At 41.9% G+C, this 24,320-nt stretch overlaps 1 protein-coding gene across 1 annotated transcript; it reads right to left on the bottom strand.

The window, feature by feature from the left end:
- Positions 1-319: 319 nt before the first annotated feature.
- jcada (junctional cadherin 5 associated a) lies at positions 320-17,070 on the bottom strand (the record flags this gene model as incomplete). The annotated part of the gene is made up of 3 exons (XM_030774983.1): positions 17,020-17,070; positions 6,030-6,489; positions 320-4,241 (listed from the first exon to the last, which is right to left on the bottom strand). Coding segments are annotated over exons 2-3 (4,269 nt in total), but the record flags the coding sequence as incomplete, so codon positions are not given.
- Between the last annotated feature and the right edge of the window lie 7,250 nt (positions 17,071-24,320).

Raw genomic sequence — 24,320 nt, 5'->3', positions numbered from 1 at the left:
GGAAAGTGGTTATTCCCTTTTTAACATCTTTATTCCTGCACTGACCTGACACAAGTGGTAGATCTTCCTCTATTGATAACTCAGTGGTCATACTGAAGCTTAGAGGCAGTGTGATCTCTCTCTTGGCCACTGTGCCACCACGAGGCTGTGGGATTGGACACGACATAAGCTTTGGTGGCTGCTCTGCTTTCTCCTCTGCCATCTCCTTCTTTAGTTCACTCTTTTCCTCTTCTTGCTTTTCTGTCTCTTCTTTTTCATTTTTATGCTCTGTGTCCTCCTTCTCCCCTTCTCTCTCTTGGTCCTCCATATATTCTTTTTGCTCCTCCTCTTCTCCTTTTTTCTCATCCTCTAGTCCTTCTCTCATCTCCTTTTCCATCTCAACCTCTTCCTTTCCCTCCTCCTCTGTCTCATCTTCAACTATTTCCTCCTCTGTCTCCTCAGTGGAGTTGGTGCTTTTAAGGCTGAGATGTTTCATGTGGAACACAGAGTCCACTTCCTTCATGCGGGCTATTCTCTCAGGCCCTGTTTGACTGCCTAAAGAGGGAGAGGATGAGGATGCTGCTAACTTGTCCTGAAGTGCTTCAACAATTTTTCCAGTGCTCCAACCTTTCCTCTCACGTCCACTTACGCTTAAAGCAAGCTCCATATCTTCTGTTGCAGGAAGTGACAAAGGAAGACTGCCTGGTGGAAATTCCGGTATTTCAAAAACTGGTATGACTGTGTGGACCTCTACGCTGGATTCAGCTACACTGGATTCAAAATTCTTTCCACTTCCTATCTCTTCCTCCATATTCTGTGCTTCTCCATGGGTGTCCATGGTTGTCCCTGATACATCCTCAGACTTTCTTCTCACATGCCTGGTCTCATTCTCTGTGGCTTCGTTAAAGACTAGTTCACTCTCTGTTGAATTAGGAGTCCCCTGAGACAGCTTGTTACCGTCCTGCTGTGCCACAACCAAGGATTCGGCTGGCACAGCAATGCCTAGTATCCTGGCAGCCCTCTGTTCAATGGACTCGTTTTCAGGAATCCCTTCAGCACACTGAACCTGGTAGAGGTTGCTCAGATCCTCTGTTGCCATGCTATTTGCTTTCTCTTGACTCAGAAGTGTCTCCAGGTGTTTGTCTGCTAACGTCTGCTCATTCTCCCACCTGAGATGATCTGAATAGGTTTCATCATCATTGTCATTATGAATACAGTCTGTTCTAAACTTGAAGTAGTAGCTTTTGGCAGGAAGAGAATGAGGCAACCTCTCAGAACTATTGGATACCGAGATATCTTTCTTATTATGTCTCTCATTCTCCATTTTAGAATGGAAGTGGGTCTGATTGTTGAGACTAACAGACTTCACTGAACTCTGTTCATTTGCTGTGTTGATTTCTAAACTGTGCTTGTCTAGATGGCGTCTGCCCTCTGATGGTGTGATTGGCAAGGACTCACACAACTCTGAGTGGTCCGATGGGCTGGTAAGCATGGGTGACTCTGGACTAAGACCTGCTGGTGAACCTGTATCGACTGTATCTGGGATTGTTGTGTACACTGTTAATCCCACATCCTTTAACAAACATTCTTTGGGAACTGCAATATCTTGCCTAAGACTCCCAGGGTCACCTCTCAACATCTCAGGGACCTCATATCTTACAAGGCCAATATCCTCCTCTTTCTGTGGCTTGTTCAAATTTGGAGACTTCCCCTTTGGTCTTGAAAAGGCCCGTCTCACCTCTCTGTTGTCAGGTTGTGTCACTACAATGCTCTTACTGTCTGAATCTGACCTGATATTTAAGTTGGATTTAATTAGATGCTGCTCTGACAGGTTGTTGTCTGGACTTGATATCGGTCTTTTAGTTTCCCATTCAAGGCTGTTTGGATTCATCCCGTGCGCTGTGCCACCGACTTCACTGTTAGAGCTGTTCATCTCCACAATATTCTGATAAGCCTCATCCAGGTTCTCTATGCTTTGGTTAGCACTTGGACGTTTTCCTATTTGATCCTGCAGTTCTTTGTTGATAGATTCAAGCTCCTCAATAGCATCCCATGGCCGGCGTCCCACTGGTTTCAGCAGGAACTGACCAAAAGCCTCTTCCACTACCTGAGGTTTAGGTGCACTCCCCCTGTTGGATGGTTGGAGATCTGGAGATCGTGGGGTTGATGACGGCTGGTGCTGAGCTGGGGCCTTTCCTGGCTGGCTGGAACTGCTTCCTGCTCTGGTCCTAGAGAAAGCACTGTTGCAAGAGGGGCTGAGATTCTTCTGGCCTTTAATGGGAAACCCATAGTTGGCACTGCAGTCTGTACTCACTCCACTGTCTGTGGTAGTGTCTGAAGATGGGGGGTCAAGCATTCCATGGATCAATGTGCTTGATGAGGAGGCACCTCTTGAAACCTCTGGTGAACCCGTCTGTGTTTCTTGGTTTCTATACTGGTTCCCTGGCCAAGAGCCTGCATAGCATAACTCTTTGTCAGCACTTTCTTGGAGAGACCAAGCATCCACAAATTCTTTCCTCAAAGGAGCATTTTGAGGGCTTTTCATAGATGAGGAGCTGGTGGAATGTGTTTGTAGTTCCTTCATACTAGATGAGGTATTTGAGACACTTTGATGGTGAGACTGGGATGCCGTATTTTCCACAGGTCTAACAGTTGGGCTTGGCTCTTTCTCATTGTTATTCTGATCGGCAGCCTCCTTGGTTGTTTGCAGATTTATGGGGACAGATACAAGGCAGAACATAGTTTCTTTCAACTTCCTTCTGGATTTCTTATTTTCTGTCTCTTCAGGCTCAAATTTCTTAACCTGCGTTATCATTTCAGAGAAGCCTTGCTCCTGCTTGAAGCTTGGCTGTGACACCTGGGGGGATTTTGAATTCTCTTGGATAGCTGGGTATAAATTACAGTTTTGGTCCACTGCTGTGTTTGAGTTTGTCTTTCCTTGCATCTGTCTTTGCCAGCTGTCTTCATTAACACAATTACTGAGGTTGCTTTTACTTGGTTCTGTGCTGTTGAAGGATACTTCTGGCGGGAAAAAGGCACTGTCATCTGGATTCTTTTCAGATAATGGGATAACTGGCATCTCATTCCTGATATTCCTAATTTTGTCTGCATCTGTTAGGGAGTTCCCATCGATTCCCCCTCCTGAGATGTGCCTGACACGTGGATCATCAAAGGGGATGTATTGCACATTACCCAGACGCTCTTCGTTGTATCCTGGATAAGCTTGTCTTCTACAGGGCACGCTCCTTCTCCCATCCCTATGATGGTCTGGCCAGGACATCCCTGTCTGCCTCATAAACCATTGCTGAACCTCAGCCATGGCAGGTCCCTGCAGGTAGGGATCACCCCGATACTGGTAGTTGCCCATGGCGTCGGCATAACTTCTACTGTTCACCCTGATGGGCTGCCTTCTATAGGACGGCGGTGGGATGTAACCAGGAGGTTCCATGCCAGATCCACCAGGATCCGGCGCAAAGTATTCCTGCCTGGTGAAGGGTAGTGGAGTTCTGTCTCTCGAGCGGGGAGTCATGTCTGCAGAAAGCATTTCCACACTTCCACGCATCTGCTGGTGTGCCTCATATGATGGAGGCCTCAGAGGCCGACTAAAGCGGGCTTTTGGTAGGGGGGCTGACTGTGCTCCTGATCGTCCATTTTCAGCCCACCGCTCCCTTCCACTCCCCTCACTGTGATGTCGTCCATGAGGATCTCGTGTTGGGTGGCCATTTATTCGGTAGCTCCCGTATGGGTCAGGGGTTGAGGATGACATACTGAAGTACTGGAGACCATCTGAGGGCAGGGCCATTCTGGGAAGTGACTGGGATTTGGCTTTGGTTCTAGGTGGAACAGCACCCTCTGCTGTTCTTGGACGCCGTTGTTCTTGTGTCCATTTATCACCCTCACCTTCAGAAGGCTGACGACCCACGCCCATTGCCGGACGCCATTCCTCTGTACCCAAGCTCTGGTACTTCCTCTCGGCCGACATCTTCCACTGCTGCAGTGCAAGTTCTCTTTCTCTTGCACGGGCCATGTCTGCCCTGCACTGTCTCTCGCGGTACTGCTCCTCTGTGGCTGTGGCCATTTCAGGGGTTCTACGCATCCCTTCTGCCTTTCCAGGAACCCGTACTCCTCCTCCACCACCATGGTGTTCTCTGAATTCGGCATAGTCCAGAAGGACGCTGAAATCTTGACCTCGTCTCCGCCAGTAGGCCACATCCCGCTCACCTCTGGGCTGAGAGGACATCCCTCTGGGACCATCATAGAGCCTGAAACATAAAGAGATTGAGTTTGAAATGTTGGTAACCATGCATAATGCAAAATTCAATAACTCTTGTAAACAGTTTTGACCAACTGCTAGCAATTATTGCGCCCCGACTTGCTGACACTTTTGGAGACAGATAAACTAGCAGGCCTTTGAGAAGTTGGAAATGAGGTAGTCATTAATTAGAAACAACTAACTATCCGATTGAGTGAAAACACACTGATTTATTGACCCAAGATTAAAAAGAAATGATTTCATCTGCATGAAAATTGGACATGAGCTTAAACCAGCACAGATCAATTACAGATCGACTTTGAGTGCTAGCTATTCTTCATCTCCTCTCAGATCAGAACATATTAAGGCTATGCAGCTGCTGGGAAGTACAAAAAGTTCTCCTAGTGTTTTTTTCCCTCTCACAAATTTGTAATTTTATTATAATAATTGCAACTTCAAACTGATATAGCACCTCATGAACAAAGCAATGAAAGGTTTATTTGTATGACAACTGCTGATGTGTGTTACAATAAATGTACTGCATTCTACACTCACATTTACCCACATTATGACTATCGCACCTCCATGACCCCCTTCCTAACATTAGATTGTTTTACATACAGCCATAACATGTTGGTGGTGGTGGTGGTGGGGGGGGGGGGTGTTAACAAGCAGTTGTGTTACCTGAATTTCTTAGAAAACAGAATTGTCAATCCAAGCCTAAACCGAAGGAATTTCTCTCCCAGTGATAGAATCAGCACGGAATAATACGTGAAGAAACCCCATTATGCAACTGCCTAGCTATAAATAGAAGCAATATACATATTTAAATTAATCATGTATTATTAATTTTAGCGTTGCATAACAGATTGGAGAGCAGAATACCGATCTGACAGGATGGCTCGTAGGAATTGTAGTTTACCCATAGTCCTGTCTGCAAGACTGGACATGCTCAGTAGGGGGTGCTGACGTCTATCTCTTGACAGCACTGTTTACAACACAACAGTCCCATGTGGCATGCACAGAATCAAAAACAGCATGGAACAATCCTCAAGACATAGCTAATGAGTTTATCAGGGAGAGAGGGGAAGAGAGGAACGAGACAGGGAAGACAGAGGAAGAAAGAGAGAGAGAGAGATAGAAAGGGAGGGAGGGAGAGAGAGAGAAACCGAGAGAGAGGAGCGTGGTGGGGATGAAAGGGAGAGGGAGGATAGGAATGAAGAGGGGTAGGTGGTGACTGGAGGGAAGGAAAAGATGGCACAGAGAGAGAGGGAGTGAGTGAGAGAAAGAGAGAGAGAGAGAGAGAGAGAGAGAGAGAGAGAGAGAGAGAAAGGAAAGGAAAGGAAAGGAAAGGAAAGGAAAAGATCAGTGAGAGTACAGGTCACCACACAGCGGAAGGCAATTTGAGAGAGGAGAAACGAAGGACAAATTTCAAATGCAAATCTGTGGCACAGCCAATGAAACCGAAAGAGAGAGAAAAAAATCAAATGGCACCAGTTTAAGAAAGAGTGGGAAGAGGAAATGACATGAAGGAGCAAGCAAATGTGTTAAGATCCTGTCCTGCTGCTAGGGAAAAGTCCTTGACAACTCCCACCTTTACATAACTCCTCTCATCCTGCTAGGCAGTGCAAACCTGAGCTGCCGCATGATGGGAAAAAAAAAAAAGAGGAAAACAACATGAGAGGAAATGAGAAGGAAATAGGTTCTGATATACAGAAAAAGACAGAAACAGACAGACAGTCTAAGTGTGTTGGAGTGGTGTTTAGATAAAAGCACCATACACAACAACAGCACTCACCCACTGTCTGAAGTCAGGGAATCTCCCGGTGAGCGTCTATCTCCTTGGTTACTGATGCCCTCGCCTTCTGTCCTCTGTTTCCTGTCCCTGCTCTCCGTGTCACAAGGATAGCCTTTGGTGGTGTTTGCACTGCTGCCGCTGACATAGGCCGTCGAGTCTGCCTTGTAGCCATTTGATATAATGTGACCGGAGCGCTTATCGCCAATTTCAGACCGGCTTTTGCTCCGCTGTTGTCGCTGCTCATAGGATGAAGAGAGAGAAGTAGACTGGTGCGAAGAGGGTACGCTGTTGTTGTTTTGGGGGAGTTTGTATCCGTGTGAGATGAGGAGGTCTTCCACGCTGTACATGGCTGAGGGCGAGAGTATGTGTTTTCTTGAGTGCTGCAGGTGTGTGTTGTCTGTGTTCTATGCAAAGCCCTGATGAGAAGAGCCAAGGTATAGCTGCATAGGAGAGGCCATCACTGTGAAAGGAGTGAAAACAGGACAGCAGAGAGGAGAGAGCGAGAGAGATAGGGAGAGAGAGAGAGAGAGAGAGAGAGAGAGAGAGAGAGTGAAAGGGAGAGAAGGAGAGAGAGAGAGCCGTTAAAATGATTATCCCTCCGAATCCTTATGATGAAAGGATTGCCATCGCCCGTCCTGACCGGAGAGAAGACAAAACATAAAACCTCCCATCTTTCCAACAATGGAACAATTCGCAATGCCTGTCTTATCCTCTGTCCAACTCTCTACACTCCTCTCTGCTCCACTTCTCCTCCTCAACCTTCTCCTCCCCTAACTCTCTTCTCCCCTCCTCTTTCCTCTCAACCCTACAACAACACTGTATGCTAGCTCAGATGCTAAACCCTCACCATGCGTCAGCGTGAAACAATGTCTGAGCCCAAACAAACAGTAAGACCAGACACTGGTGATATTCTTCATGCTCAAAGGAGGGATGATTGTGACAAAAATATTTTAATGATACATATTTAAATGGTCCTCTCTTGACTTCTTCATGAGTTTGTCTTCAAGAAGATTAGACACTTGCCAGAGGATTATTGTGCATGTATGTGTACACACAAACGCACACATACACACCCAGTTGAGCAAAAGCCCCATAATCATATTAGCTCATTATTTCCCAAATCTGCAGAGGTTCAAGTCCAAACCAAAGCCCCAAAACAAGAGAAACCTCCACATGCAGCTATATCACCTGCTTTGTAATATCTCTCACACCATAGACGTTTCTAACGCCACAATACAAATCAAGAGTTACAATACCAAAAAGTTATAAACACAGATTCACAGAACAAAATACCAAGAGGGCGTGTTATTTTGGACATTCTGACAATTGAAATAAGAGTTTCACTCATTTCAGTCTAATGGTACCTTCATTTTCAGGTAACGTAGCAGATGATTGAAACCCTCTGACAGAACTTGTCAAGACGTCATTTTACACTACAAAATGTAACTTAGTCTAGACCTCATCCACAACATAGTATGTTGTAAGTCTAGGAACACTATCAGCAGAAATAAGCCACCAATAAACAGATAATCATTAACACACAAACCCCAAATATTCAAAGAAATACTGTATTTCATCTGCTGTGGAGAAAATCTTTGATAGGTTGAAGTTTTAAGTGAACTGCTGAATGTGAAGAACGCTTTGTCTGTGCACATCCACTCATTCACATGCTTAAAGGTGTGTTACTGGTTCTGCAACTGTGGAACGCTGCTTCCTTTGTCTGCTGAGCCAACTAATACGATTATCTCTCTCATTTAAAACTTTAAACCTGTTAGTTGTGGAGGATTGACTCTTGGCTTTCGTTCAGTGATACTTTCCCCCTCTTTAACTCTTACAGCTTTTCTGATACAATTTTTTATGGAGAACTCTTGCTTTATTCAGTTTAGTTTTACCAAAATATTAGCCCATGCACATTAATCTGGTTAAATTCCATAGCTGTGCATAGATCAGCTAATGGCAAATGAAACACACCTGTGTCCACTGTGTGAGACTATAAAAACTAAAGTCTAAGAACAACAGGAATTCAAGAGCAGAACAAATGTAATTAATTTGATTTTGCCGACTGTGTTATTCCAGGTTTATTTAATCTAGTAGAAAGAGAACATTTATGTGCCTATTTGCAATAAAGATCCTTTACAGGAGGCAAGGTCATGTGTTAGTTAAGAAAACTCTGTCCTAACCGCTGCAGTCTGAAATAAAGAACTGTCTCATACACCATATGGGACCTTCTGAGACTTTTCTTCCTCCCACAGTAGCAATGGATACCGGTGGAGGTCAACAGAATAGCCCCCAGAGCAGTATTGATCGATCTTCCCCTTCCCTCTCCCTCTCTCTCTCCTTAAGAAATTGCACACTCTAAAACACACATACACACACACACACACACACACCTTAGAGATACCACAACTTTGCAAAACAGCCAAGTGTATTAATCTTTTCTAGCAGAAAGAGTGAGGGAGAAAGACAGGTAGAACAAGAGAGAGGGAAAGAAAATGTCCCTGAAATGTGAGACAATGGTATCATATCATGAGCTCTGAGTAAACCAAACTGCTGATGCCTTGCGACCATATGCTTTATATGCAACAATGGCCACAGAGAGGGGGAAAACAATCACAAGGCTTATCAGCACCATAAGTCACCAGACAGCACATATTTTTCTCACATCTGTGACTCAAACACACGCACACCAATTCCCACAGCAAGTTTTGGTTAAAGTCCACTAAGCCCCTTTATGCAATGGGCTTACCATCGGATACAAGAAATCCGACGACACTGAAAATCCTCGTTTTGGCAAAAGAATGCAATAACAGAGACCTTTGCTACACTTACAGCGTGTACAGGGCCCATTACAATACTCTGTGTTGATACTGTAAATACACAGTGGTTTAAAAAATGGAGCTGCAGTTTTTACAATGATGACAGTTGTTCAGTGTGACTGTTTGTAAGAGCAGATCTGGTAGATTTGAACAATCAAGCACTTCTCTGTTTTATTAATGACTGGCTTTTATGGCTAACATATGTTACTGAGAGAGCTTAAAATAAACAGAAGCACATGCAGACCAGTGATGTAATGTGGCTGTGAATCTACTCAAACTGTACAGGAAAAGTGCATCACTGCAAATCATAAAAGAGACATCAAGGCTTCCTCTGCTACTAAATGCAAATCAGGTTGTCTTTTTTTTAGTTTATTTTATTTAACGGGAGGGGCACTGGAGAAGCTTTTAGAAAATGCAATTCCCCTGACTGTAAATAACTTTGAAATGCAAGTTTGTTTGCTGGGGCATTAAGATAGTAATCTTCATCTGAAATATGTTGCCGCTGATGCTCCTGATAAAAAAAAAAAAGAGAGAGAGAAAAAAAAAAAATTGCGCCAAAGCACTAAAATAGGCTGTTGTGAGCCAGTTTCCTCAGTAGAGTCTGGGGGTAAGGAGACTTCTTACCTCCACAGACTGGGAGGTATGCCCGTGGTGCTGGCACTGCCCTAGATCATACATAAATCACACATTTTTAGATCTCTCCGTCTGGAGGGCATCTGGCCTTCCTCACACCCACCCTCACCGTCACAGAGCTGAACTGTGCCTTCAGCCACGGGCCTGACAGTTTGGTGTCAACTCCTTATTCTTAGCCTGTCTGTGATCTACAGCGTTTGAGTGCAAGGAAAAGAAATGGAAAGAGACGGGAAGGGATTAAAAAAAAGAGAAAAAGTTAAAGAGTGAGGAAAATGAGAGAAAGAGAGAGTTGCGCGATAAACAGAAGATAGAGTCAAAAGAGGGACAGAAAAGGAAAGAGATGGGTAAACAAATGATGGATAGGGGACAAGTAACTGGAAAACAGACAACATTTTGAATATGAGCGTTTTTTTCAATGCATAAATACTAAAAATTGCATATGTGGTGTGAGTTAACTTCCAATAGGGCCAAAAAAACGATTAAACATAACGTTTGATTAGCCAGGGAAATATGCACATAGACGTGTGCACATTCAGAAAATTGTAAAGAAATGAAAACAACATTTACTTGTGGTCCAGGCATTCCAAAACCCCCTCTGACTCTTTGGAATACAGTTTCAGAGAGGGTGTGACTATAGGAAAACACTGAGAGCCAATCCGCCTGGAAAGAGTAAGAAGTAAACGGCTGCATAGGAAGTTTAGGGTTACATAGACAAAATATAACATCATTCCGTTTCCAATGTCTCACTCTCTCTGACAAATCTCTGAACTCTGTGATGTCTGAGAACGGAAATTGAAAATGTAATGAACTGATATGACACGCTCTGCTTCCTGAAGCATTCGAGGGAAAATGTATTATGAAAATGAAGGCCTATCCACAGTTATTTAATTTGATAATAAAACCATGACCTTGTTCCTCTATCACTGCATCCCAAAGATGGCGGAGCATCATTTCACAATAACAAACAAACAACTGTTCCAGACTGAAACAATAAAATGTCCACCCTGCCCCAAAAAGAGAGTTTTTCCATGTGAGCCACACCTCTTTATTGTTCCGCACACCCCTGCAGAAGCCCTGAAGCTGTCTCCTCAGAGGCACGTGGTCACATCCAAACCCTACAGCCACTTCCCTGTTTACTTTGTGACCTCATCGCCTGGCTTGAAGCAGGCTTCCTGAGGATATGCGTAGAGGGAAAGTGTGTGTTTGTGTGTATGTGTGTGTGTGTGTGGGAGCATCTTAAAGTGTTTCCATCTGTAAGAGTTTGACAGGTTAGACCTGGTCCTCTGAGGAGAATAGACTGGTCTCAGCCTTTGGCTCACACTGAACTAAAACAGGAGAAACATGTCATAATTCACCAGTGCTAAAGGTTCTTGTCCCTGAAAATAAACTTAAGCCTTTCATTCTGTTGTAACTCAAGAGTCATGACCAAGAAGTATGACAGGTCACAACTGTTCAATCTGGACCAAGTGAGATTCATCCTCCTACTGTCTCTAGTTATGTAAGCAAATGTTAGCATACAAAACCTTGACATTCATGACAATGTAAGGCATCAAAATCCCATTAATAAAGAATGGTGAAAATATGAAAAAACTGTTAACTTTTACTTAAATGATTCAGGCTAACCAAACTACTCCAGCTGTTTCGTCTTCATTCATGATAGACACATCTCTCTCAATTCAACAATTGTACAGAAGAATGTATGTGGTACACAATAAAGTTGCAAAGAAAAGGGCAATGCAATCAAGTTTTTGATCTTATTCAGGGTGCAGCAAACAAAGGTATGATAATCACCTCTGAGACGCAGCAAAAAGCGGCATGCCAACTTTGGGGGCATCAATATTGTTCGATCTCGATCACAGCCAGATTTGTGTACTTCTCCGTGGCAATGCCAACCAAACGGCCAACATTCCCACAGTAATTTGTCTCTTTGGAGGAAAACTTCACCCACCCTCTACCCTTGTTTTGTTTCGACAGTGTTCATGGTAACCACTTTTTTCCTTTTCTGAAAAGGACATTTTCAAACAATAGAGTACAAGAGCAGGGTGATGACTCCAGCCCTTTCGGAGAAGTTTTCAGACAATGCTAATTCAGTTGGCAGTACGATGAAAGGGGTTGACAGGGCAGGAAGCACTGCTTTGCCAAAATGTAAGTAACACATTACAAACCACAGTGCCAGGCTAATGTTTCACAGATACATATGCTCTCCACATTAATTCAGCCACATTAATCCGGCCGTATTGGTTCTGTTTATCAGGTTTTGTACTTTTTGCATCTGAAGTGCTAATTCACTCCACCCAACTTCGCTATGTGCTGGAGCCACAGTGGGGTCTTAATGTTGATTCAAATCGCTGTTTTAACATTCCCAGCTGCAAAGTTCTTGAATTTTTGCGAAGCCAGACACTGTCTAGTAGATAGAGCAATAGTGTCGTTGCCTCTGTGCATGCATTCAAAAGTGCTTACAAGCTTGCGTTTGTTTGTGATGAGAAATTCCTTGACGTCAAATGAAAAGTTCTTTGGCCGCTCAGACTCCTTTCTTTTATTACGGGAGGCTTTTTAAAAGCGAGGTGTAAAAAAGAGTATGGGATCATTTCTAGCTAAATAAATAAAATAAAATATAGCCAAAGCCAACCAATGTGTATTACAATGAAGACCTATGAAAACAAAGAGAAACTGTTTTAAGACCTTGACCCAGATGACAAAATTGCTGTCTTTTCTATCGCTTCTTATTTCTCTGAACCAAAGAAAACACCCAACATCAAGAGTAACTTGCAGCTTCTTACTGCTGAACACAGTTCCTTGCGAGACACACCATGTTTGACCTGCACAGCATGTTTAAGCATAATTAGCATCCATCAAGTGGCTTGGAATACCAGGAGATGACAATGACAAGGTTTATCAGTCAGACAGACCCTGATCAAAGGATTAGAACACACTAGCACTCTGCAAATCACTGTTTAGACTTGGCATGCAGTTAGCTCTCAAACGAAGGAGAAGAAGTCAAAGAGACGTTTAAACAAACACGTTTGTGCCATTGGATACTGACATAGAAACTCTTAAAACTCTATGCCAATGAAGACTGCGATAGCAAGCTGAGGTTTTGTTTTTTGTTTTTTTAACTGCTGTACTCACAGATCCCTATCTGTCTGTAGCCTGTGTCTCCCCTCAGCTTAATTGTCCCTTAGTTATTAATCAGGAAAGGAGAAAATACAAAGACATTATACAGCAGTCCATCTGTCCTCCATATGTTCATATACTGCACACACCCCTAATCAGTATAAAAGCTATACATACTTCCCGATCTATTCCTCATCTTATTTTATTGCCTGTAATATAGTGCTCCACTTTACTGTGTTCATTTGCAGATGTTGGTGTTTTGCTTGTTGGCTAACATTACGTGCCACGACGCATGCATCCCTCATTCTCTGAAGGACAAATCTGAAACTTGTTAGTGCCTCAAGGTTTTCAGATCTGAGAGTACAAAATGATATAAATAACTTTGCAAAATTGTCAGATTACGAGTCTTTTCTTTCATATTAGCCACACTTGGCCATTATTCCAGATTCCAAAAGTAATCAATAATTGACTTCCTACGCTCTGACAGATTAAACAATGGAAAACCGAGCAGCGACATCCTACGCTCATTTGAAAAGATTAAACCTTATAACAGTGAGGTCTAAGTCTGAGATTAATCCTACGTAAACTATACATGCTGTTTATATTATGAGGAACGTGTTGACCCAGGCCTTAGATACAGGAGTTCAAATGGGACACTTGGCAGGTCATCATTCATCGCCTGTAAAGAATAGCCTTTGCATAACCGCATCTACTGTGGCATTAGACCATGTGACAGACTTGACCCCAGTTTCTGTACGGGCTTTGGGGAGCACACTTTGTTAATGAGACAGGGACTGTCTCTATATTACTGTCTAGCCCACGCCTTCAGAACTGGTGGCTAGCAGTTACTTTCACTATGGAGAGCATAGGACTCCATCAGACACCAGACTTTGCTAAGAAGAGACACAAAAAATCACACACACACACACAAACCCGACAGCTGTTCTTGAGAGAGAGCAGAAGTTCCTGACCCTCTCTTGCCTCCTTCCCTTCCCACACCCCTTACACCTTTTTTTTGAAAAGTGCTCAAGGGAATTGAAACTTCTAGAATGTATCGTAAGGAAGTGACTGAACTATCTCACTGACTGGCCTTAGTACTAACTGTCTCAACAGAGGTTCAAACTAAGGTTAAATCAAGGCAAAAAGCTCAATTCTAAAGATCATAGTCATCATCATATATATTCACATACACATGTGAACATATATATGTGAATATATATATATATATATGTGTGTGTGTGTGTGTGTGTATATACATACATATATATATATTCGCACACACACACACATATGTATATTCACCTGAGGAACAGTGTCCCTTCCTTGCTGTCATCACATGTTACAAATGACTATAAAGAATTACATTACATGCAGTGGGTAAAAATGTACAACAGAATACTGAGTATTTCATTGCATTTTTATATAATCTCACAGGTATAAAACAAAATTATGTGACATTAAATTATGTTCTGTTGAGTATAAACAACTTGGATTACATAGTTAAAAATTTCTTTTATTTTCTTGTTTGATGTGCACCTCTAAGGGCTGAGCACTCATAGAGAATGCACTCATTTCACTTTCATATGTCGATGTCGACTGCAGGCGAAGTGATGTGTTATTCTCAGAAGAGTATGCATAAACAACTCAGCACTGAAAAACAGACAAGGCCTTCCTTTTAAAAAGGACACCATGGCATAGATGCCTGGCTAATAGAAGTGTCTGCGTTTCTGACTCCACCGCAAGGCTAACCCCACTACCTAAACCAGTTCAATATCACGCGACTCAGATACAGAGATTAGCATGGCTGTTCACGTTACTTCACAGGCTTCCACAAATCCGTAGGGACGAAAAAAAAACAACAACAGCATGACAGGTGTTATACAGACATAGCAAAATCATGATAATCATACAGTGTCAACTGTACTACCTTATTATTATGATTAAATCAGCTGCTTTAGTTTTCCACAGTGCTGCCTTGTTAGCTTGCCCTGAAACAAACCTTCTGCCCCCTTGAGGACAACAGATGAAAGACATGTTGCTCTTAAAACATCTTGCTGATGTCATTGTGACATCCAGGACAGGCTTTGAATTAGTTCCTGAAATCAAAGCCTAAAAGTGCCACATAATACTAATTATGTATTCATATTACTAGGTATTTTATTCCTGTTTGTCATTGTTTGGCAACTGATTGTTACAGTCTGAAATCTTGACCAATGAAGTGTTAAAACTCCAGCTTGGTAGAGATCAGTGCAGAAAGAAACACACATAAAATATCCATCCATGCTTGCAGTTGGGTTCAACAGAAATCACTGTGTATTCACCAGTGATGCATATTCAGCTATTCATAAAACAGTCATGTTACGTGACAAATTACAGAAACATGGGCTCGCTGACACTATCAGTCCTTTTCCAGGAAACAGACTTTGTTCTTTCTCCATATGACCCATGATAACCATTCGTTCTGCTTAAACTCTCTTTCTTTTTTTTTCTTTCAATTCCCATCCTTCCATATTCTTTTAAAGGTCACGTCAAGTTCTCCTCAGATGTGACAGAATGCAGGCCTGAGTGAACTTAGAGGAAAGCAGAGTATTTAATGTGTGTTAGGGCTCTATCAAATACATATTACATAAAAGCCAAATACCACTTCGAACTTTTCACTCCGTCAATGAATCTCTTTGTCTTTTCATGCCCAGTGATCCTCTTGACCTTATCTTAACCTCTGCACATTTGCTGTTTTAACCACCAGAAAGTTTGTTTTCTTTCTTTCTTTTTTTTTTTTTAATCTCACCTTTCCTCATTACCCTACATCTCCGTTCTACTTTTCTAGCACTGTTTTTCATCAAAACATGGTGAACAGTCCACCAGTTTAACTTCAGCAATGTCACACTCATATTCACTCAATGAAGACAATAATTACATAAGGTTAAAGGGCACATATTATGATGAGTCTCAGTGACATCTACAAGACAAATACTCCAAAATCACAAATGCTTGTGAATTGGCTACAACAGATATAGCCTTCCCTGTAAACTGGACGCCCTTTAATTTTCAGTGGCTCAGAGTAGTACAAACAACAATTTAACACATTCGGGCGTTCATCATTTCTAATTTTAAAAGTTTGACGTGATCAGACTGGCTTGTATGTTGACAATAAACATTCTGCAATATCCTATCCTCCAAGGTCAAAAGCGAAGGACTACGTTTAACTCTCAAATTAACCTGCTTCGTTTAGTTAGGAAATGCTTCGAAACAGCTACCGTAGACATTGACTTAAGTGCACATCCGGAACACTGTTGTTGACCTCGCACTTCCCTGCTCATATAATTACTGCAGGAAAACTGGAATCCCGCGAGCTTGTCTCGCAGTGCACACGCTGCCTCTCATTCACGTCAGCAACACGCTCGCCCTTTGATGTAGCTCGCTAGCTGTCCAGCTGGCATCATCACAAGTGAGCGAGACTATCCGCACAGTTGGAGAATTGCTGACTCTTTCTTCGATTGTGTGGCGTGACATGTTGGTCAAGTTTAAAATGAGACGAGAGCAATAGCTCAAGTTGTTAGTGAGAGTTTGGCACCTGAGACAACTTTATGTAAATTCACACCGCTCTAATTTGCTTTAAGACAGAGAACAAAACTTCAAAGGCATGTCAGTAATAACCATTTGTTCACATTTGTCCTGGCTCCCCAATCCAGTCACTTTCCATTTGGTGTTGCATCTAACAGTTACCACGTTCAAAAACACAAAGGTCACACTGATTATACGGACATATCCACGTATTTCACTTGAAAATACGAACAAGTTTAGTCAACTGGCTAACGTTCGGTGGGACTAATTATCAGTTGAAATGCAAGTTCAACGTTCAGTGATTTCGCTGCACCGTTATGCTTTTCTATGCCCTGCATAATACAGTACAAGCTGGTAGCTAACTGGTTAGCTTATTTTATGAGAAAGGGGCTGAGCTACCCATCTAACGCTTTTCTACTAAATTAACGTTAGTTCCTAACAAAATCAAATTTTTATACAGAGTAACTGTGTATTCTTGTAGTTTATAAAAGCCACAACAAATTATTTACAGCCACCAGTCCCTCAATGGCAAGCAGATTCGTGCAACGTTATACAGACTGAATCAGTTCTGGCCTCCGTTTGTATGTAGAAAATTATAAATATAACGTCACGGTACATTAACTGCAATTTTGCAAGGTAAGTCAGCTGCTGAAATGGAAAAATATACCACCTTTCGCTAGCCTCCAAGTATATGTGCTGCTTGTTAACAACCTACAGAGCTGCCGAGGTCTCGCTGAGCGAGTGCATTGCCCTAAGATGCGAAAAACATCCGCTACAAGAACGTATCCGAAGAAGAAAATCAATCACAAACTATCCCAGTGGAATGACAAGTAAAACGTTTTCCGTTGACTCTTGCTACGTACCTGGGATATTGCTGTTGTTGGGATCCTGTGGTTGCCTGCGTCCTGCTCAGGACGCCGAGAGCGCTGTTTTGAGCAAGGCATGTCTCAATGAGACTATACGATGAGGCACGAAGTTCTCCCCTTACGCTCCAATCCACTCAGCAGGGATAGGGTATGGATAGGTTCCACCCAAACAGCCTCTCTCTCTCTCTCTCTCTCTCTCTCTCTCTCTCTCTCTCTCTCTCTCTCTCTCTCTCTCTCTCTCTGTAGGCTAGTCAAAGAAAAAAACACCAGTCGCAAACTATGCCGTCCAACGAAAGGATGAGTTGTAAAACATTTTTCGCTGACAGTAGCCACGTACCTCGGATACTGATGTTGGGGTCCTGTGATTGCTTGCCCTCGACTGCGAGTGGGCTGGTTTGAGTAAGGTATGGCTCAATGAGTTCCTCCCTCACGCTCCCAGTTTACTTGCCACCGATAGGATATGGATAGGCTCTCTCTCTCTCTCTCTCTCTCTCTCTCTCTCTCTCTCTCTCTCTCTCTCTCTCTCTCTCTCTCTCTCTCTCTCTCTCTCTCTCTCCCCATGGCCGTAGTTTGATTATAACTGGAACAGGCATACATAAACACACACAGGGACAGAGATACACAACACAGATATGTTCTGGTTCACTCCGAGTTAAGATTGATCTTTGACTTGATCTTTGATTATCAGACATATGTCTTATGCGAGTTGTAGCCTAAATCTATGTGTTTCACAAATCTTTAAAAAAAAAAATCATGGTGTATATATGCGTAATTAACGGGTAATTATTTTTATAAAAGTATCAAGAACAAAATCAGTAGAATTACTCCTGTGAACTCGTGTAGAAAACCAGACACTGATTTTGAAATGCTTTGGAATGATAGAGACCACACTGACTCATAGCCCCATGAAATGGTGTTAGGAAAGAAGTATGAGTTGTTGCTGTTGTTGTTGTGTTGTGTATGTGCATTGTTGTTGGTTTTTTTTTATGATCAGTGTAGAATACACACACACATACACACACACACTCTCTCTCTCTCTCTTTCTCTCTCTCTCTCTCACATACACATACACATACACATACACACATACAAATACCTGTGTGTTTTTGTGATTGAATGTTCACAGATGGGGAGCTGTTCTTTTTCCACTACTTAAAAAAGAACAGAGCAGTCAACGGCTTCCATAATATTGACACAGATGTTACATATTGCTGAATTCACGAAAGAGGTTTAAGAGGGAGGGGAGAGGAGTAAGGGATTCTGGCACAGAGCAGACTTAACCTATACTGTATTCCCAAAGCAGAAATCACTTCAGTATTACCACAGGCTATTATTCACTCTCTCTCTCAGCTTTCCAGAAAACTCCCCAATTTGTTTTTAATAGCTAACCAACATTTACACATCTGTCAAAAGCAAATTTTGTGTAGTGGACCCCCTATTATTTTTATATTAGCAACACGTCTAGTCAACTTTAAATTACCTACTTGATGCTTATCTACTTCCTGTAAACCTACCCATTGTTTAGGTCTTTTTCCTCACCCCTACATCTCCTGTGGCTCCTAAATGTAAAATAAACAATCTTAAGGAAAGGCATAGCTTGTACAACAAGAGGTAGTGTCCGGTCTCCCACCTCCCATTATGCACAAAACGCTTTTGATACCGTTCAGTTCATAAACTAGCGTATGCATGCATTCACACAGCTCAGCGCTAATGTCAGATGTAGAACTGTACCACACATGTTGCATTATCACCGCAGTGATGTCACAAGGGCCTGATCAGCTGCTGTGAAGGGAGAAATAGGTTTGGAGCTGTAACTTTGGTGTAATATTAGTGAGTGGTTCTGCAATTGAGGCCTCTAATTCATGACCGAGTAGGAGGCTTGTGGATGATTTAATAACCCACACCTGTTAAATGTATTACAGAAAAAATAATCTTTTAGGGTCGCAATAACTCTGTGGTTTCCTAAAATATAGCTACATCCACTTTTATTCCTTTTTTTTGTGAGGTCTGTTGATTAATTTAAAGTATGCAAACAGGTCTCGAAGTTACGCTGAAGTGAAAATGAAATGAACTGACTGGTCTAGCATATTGTAAAGTCATTATAAATGACAAATAAATGACAGAAATGTTTAAAGTTGAATAACTTAATCTGTCGTTATTTGAGATAAACATATTAACTGCAAAATAGATTAAATATTGAAATAGTTTTTCTTTTTATTTTTGTAGTTACCATTTAAAAAGCAGAATTGGAATATTTCATTTCAGTACTCCTTTCAGATTTCACCTAAGTTTATGTTGCAGCAACAGACTTTGGAAAGCCAGTCAATCATCTGTTACAGTTACCCCATCAGAGCCACTCATAAGAGATTAAGAGAAGGAGATGACTTGCTCCTTCCTTTTCTGTTATTAATTTATAACCTAATTATTTCTAACCTTTTACAAACACCTAAGATTATTCAAAGATGATTAATGTGTTATGTTATACTTTCTGAGTTCCATTTTACATTTAGACTTTTAGGGGTTGTTTCCTGAACATGGCTTAAAGCTTGTCCTGGAAAAAGCATTTTCAGTGTATGTTCAGTGTACAGAGACAGTTTCAGTGTGCAGTCTTGCATCTGAAATTTAGAAATCTGGTGGAACACAGTGTTTTACACTGTACTTTGCTAAGCTGAGTTTGAAAATAAGTAGATTTTCTCTTTAAATCTGTCTGCGTTCTTGTGGATATGCATATCTCACACTACCATTGCTTTTCAGGCCGATATCAAATTCCATTGCCAGTCCAGAGTTTTTAAAAACTGAGAAGTCAGACTTGTGGTTCAGGAAATGGGTTAGAACAGGAAAACAGTACTGGGGTTCTCTGGCTCCTCGTTGTGGACAGGAATGCTCCAATCTTGGCTCAGCTGTTCAAACTAGAAATGTACATAAATGTTGTCTCTTACACTGAAAACAGATTCTGCTAACCCTGAACTTTGGACCAAACCTATCATTTAGTATGGGCTATTTCAAGATCCCCACAGCAAGCCTGTGGTCAGTTCCATGCATCACATTCTTTTAGGAGGCATCCTGAAGTCAAACAGTTAGGCCATGGTGAAGTTCCTTCCCCCAAACTTGCTTTGATGGAACACAGCAACAGTCATCACTCAGAACACCATAGACACATACTTGATGATTTACTGAGCAAAAGAAATGACACAAGCCATTTTAAATTATATTTTGGCTCTGCATATTTGCATATACTATTGAGCAATGTTTTAGGAATGCAATTCTTACATTTCTAACAGAATGTTGTTGTTGATTGAAATGGAACCTTATTCCAGAGTACAGGAACACATGTTCATCATTATTCATCTATTTAAAAAATGTTATTTTGTTAACTTATATGTTTGTCAGTTAGAGTGTTCACTGGGTAATGCATGTGAGAAACTATTTGTTGGGACATGGGTGAGATATAGGTCTTACAGTATATTTATTATGTTGTGTCATTTGAAGGATGAAGCAGAGCCTTGTTGAACAGTCTTCTTTACATTTGACTTAAGAAATGGTAGAAGGATTTTTAAAGCTATTAAAAGCGTTCATATCTTTTGAAGATGTGCTTCCATCACTGTCCCCCTTTCCATAAAACATTATCTAATCTTTTTAGCTTTTCCTCCGGAAAGTCAGAAAGTGACTAATCTTTCTCTTTCCCAAGAAAAGCCTTATTTACTTCACAGTAGCCCCTTTGTATAACATAACTGAAAAATCATTGAGTAAATGTTTCTAAAATAAGACTCATACATAAATAGAGCGGAAGCTGAGCAAAACTTCAATTCAATTAGCTTCTCAACAAAATGTCCACAGGCGCCAGTTCAGTTCCAACAAAACATTAAAGAACCCAGGAGGAACAAAATGAATTCAGAAATTCAGACACACACACACACACACACACACACACACACACACACAGATTGTCTGAAGTGTCATGGTGGTCTCAGGAGGCCCCTCAAAAACCACAGTGTCTGCCAGCTACATACCTTGGCTACCACATTCACATCCTCCAAATTTCCTCCTCTTTGACCACAGCAAATCCTCATTTGACTTCTGCCAGAGCTAGCGCTTCTGCTAACAGATAACAAATGTGTGTATGTAAGGGTGTGCTTTTGGGGTAGACAGGGCGCATAAGAGCGATGGAAGGAAGACAGTTACGATGGCGATGTAGGGGCGGTGGCGACCCCCCACCCCCCAGGTGGGATTTATTTCAATCTGTGCCCATCTTTGTCATCTGGATACGGTTGGGAGGCAGGAGAACCGTGGAGAGGGGTTTCAAAGGGGAAGAAGGTCTGTATTCAACACTTACGGATCATGTAAAATCCAGCTCACCCTCTGAACGGCCTGTATGAGCAGCTGCCTACTGTTGATAGTGAGATTCATGCTGATCCACCCTGATGTTGAACTAACCCCAGCCTCATGCAGTTAGCCTCCATCTGAGATCCAACCATAATGAAAAACGTCAGAACAGAACAGAAGAGGCTCAGATCAGCAGCAGACTGTTGACGGAATATTCTGGGAGCGTCATATTTGGGTTCTGAAAAGGGCTTTGGGAGTTTGAATTTTAGGTTTAGATGGAAAGTTACCTCAGTGTTTTCTGGATATTTTATGACGGTTTATGATTAAGAAAGCACTCAGACGTCAGGAAAAGCTTGTATAAAATTCATCAAAGAAACAGAGGGCTTACACAGCAATGCTAATAAAATATACAACTTCATCAGGTCAGCACAGATCAGAACTTACAGAACAACCCTAGATCAGGTTTTTGGAAAATAAACCTAAATGAACTGGTTTCTTTCACTTCTACTGGTTCAGTAAAAGAAACAAAGAGAGAAGGACAGCATATCAGAGGGGTAAATAATCTGTCAGTGTGAAAAGGCTTACTCAGCAACAATGGGGAGAGATATAATGAAATCATAGAAGAGTGGGGACTAGCTGGATAAACAACTACCCGTCCTCTTTTTCCAATTAATAAACACATGTTCGTGTGCTGGAAAAAGAAGCACAGTGTTTTGTTTTTTTTTTAACTTTTGTCATTTGTACACCTAAGCTAAAAAGACATTAAAATGAAATTTGGTTGGTGAAAATATGCATGAACTGATGAACTGAGAGTCCATGTTCGTTAGGGTGTTTGAGACCTTAAAGGTGACATATGTTTGTTTCATGTACCGATCAATTACTGGGGAAATCAAAAGAAGAGCTAACAAATCACACATGAGTTTGTGCAGTTTTTTTCTTAAACCATTAATGGTATTGTTTGAATACAGCAGGGTAATAAAGGCTGAAAACTCACTTAAATAGCATATGTGTATAGTGTTAACTGTAACTGCGATCTGACCATTGGAGAGACTCTCTTCAGTCCATCTATCATTCTCTGTCATTCAAACTCTGCTTAAAAAAAAACTGAACTTTGAGGGGTAAAAAAATATAACATATTGAATATGTTACAAAACATGAGTAGCATAATAATTTATGAATGGCCTCCTTTACACCTAATCAAAGGCTCCTAATGAGAACATACTAACTGAGGCCTCACCTGCTGAACATAGACAAGGCCAAACAGAGAAAATGAAAACTGCAGTGAAAGGAGCCTGGAACGGGACCAGTGTCCTTGTGCCAGAGGCTGGTTACTAATCACTTCCTGTTTTTGTCTTAGAGCGGCAGGGAGCATTTGACCCCTGTGGCTGGATGATTAGACGTCTAGAAAATTGCCTGTGCCCAGACAGCATGGCTAATTTAATACGTCCAGCGCAGGCTGTCTTCTAACAGCTATGGCATCAGGGACAGCTTAGAGAGGAGATTCCCTGTCACCAGAGATCAGTATATGAGAGGAGAAACATGAGACCTCCTACACAAACACAGTCAGTAAGTAACACACTCAGTTTGGCCCAGAGCCTGGTACACTGGAGCGTATTGGGCATGTGTGGGATTGTTTCTCTCTACTTTGATACTTTCAACCTTTTTCATTAAAGGACAATAGTAGAAGAAGAGAGAAGTTCGCCCGTCTTAGCTGTAAGGTGAGTTAGTGTAATATTTTCCTTCTTTTATATACTCTATTTTATAATTTGCCTTGAGCAGTAGCAGCAGAACAGCATAATAACATATCAAAGAATAGAAATGAATTTTATAAAATAAATGTAATCAAAGTGAAATCAAGCTGTCATGAGGCTCTATATCTGAATATGCAGAGAACTCACATTGTGTAGTAACAGCTCTGTGATCAGTTAAACTTATATCACTTGTTATGACATAGAAGTTGTGTGGTTGAGTGAGGGTATGTGGGTGTTTGAGTGTCTGTCAGGTTTTACTGTATATGTGTGAGTTTTCACACAAAAGTGCAGAACAGTGCTTTGTTTGCGGTCCAGTCTCAGCTTCTACCATCGCCTCACTGTTAGGTAAAAGATACACACACGGCTCCTGCCAATCATTAGTAAACTGTCAGCTACAAAAACCAGCATTACTACTAGTGCCAAGCCCAAGTTTCCAACCTTTATAAGACTTTGAGCAGTTCTGTTTCTTTCGTAACAACATTATAAGCAAGAACAGTAGTGGAGAGTTAGTAAGAACAGCAGAAGCTAAATCCATCCTTATTGAGAACAGACACACATATACACACACACACAAAGCATGTACCTCTGCAGCATGCAGTGATGTTTACTAGCGTTGCTAATGAGTGATGTCAACCCACTTGCTTTCAGTACCAGGCACTGCCCTGTCTCTCTCCCTCTTCATCCTGGGTGGAGGACAGCGGAGAGGGATGGAAATGCACAATGAGATAACCACCATCTGGAGCTAAAGACAGTCTCAACACTCACACACACATACACACATACCCACACATACACATACACACACAGAGAAATGGTCACAGTAAATCCTTGATTCAGCAGTGAAGGAATGCGAAGGAACGAGCAGCAACCAGTTAACCAACAAGAGCTAACTGTTTCAGCACATTATGCCAAAAAAGAGATGACTTAATACACATTCTCTCTCTCTCACACACACACACAACGAACGGTGTACGCAGATATTTGCAAATCTATGCAGATGAAAAAAGTAACAGGAAAGAGTTAAGGGATAACTATACAGTTGGGAGAAGCTGAACACGACAGTGTGTTTAGAAGTCTAGATCTAACAGATGGGCATCCTCTTTGGACATGTGGGGACAGTACCTCTTGCCCCCCCACACCCCACCAACCTTTCCTGAGAGTATACTGCAAGTGGAGAGAGTCCATTTGGGACTGGAGTGGGAGAGAGTGAGTGTACGAGACGGG

Source organism: Chanos chanos, chromosome 5 (genome assembly GCF_902362185.1).
Source record: "Chanos chanos chromosome 5, fChaCha1.1, whole genome shotgun sequence".
In the NCBI taxonomy this organism is placed as follows: Eukaryota; Metazoa; Chordata; class Actinopteri; order Gonorynchiformes; family Chanidae; genus Chanos; species Chanos chanos.
The sequence above is the reverse complement of the archived record's forward strand: the minus strand, read 5'-3'. Positions and strand labels throughout refer to the sequence as shown.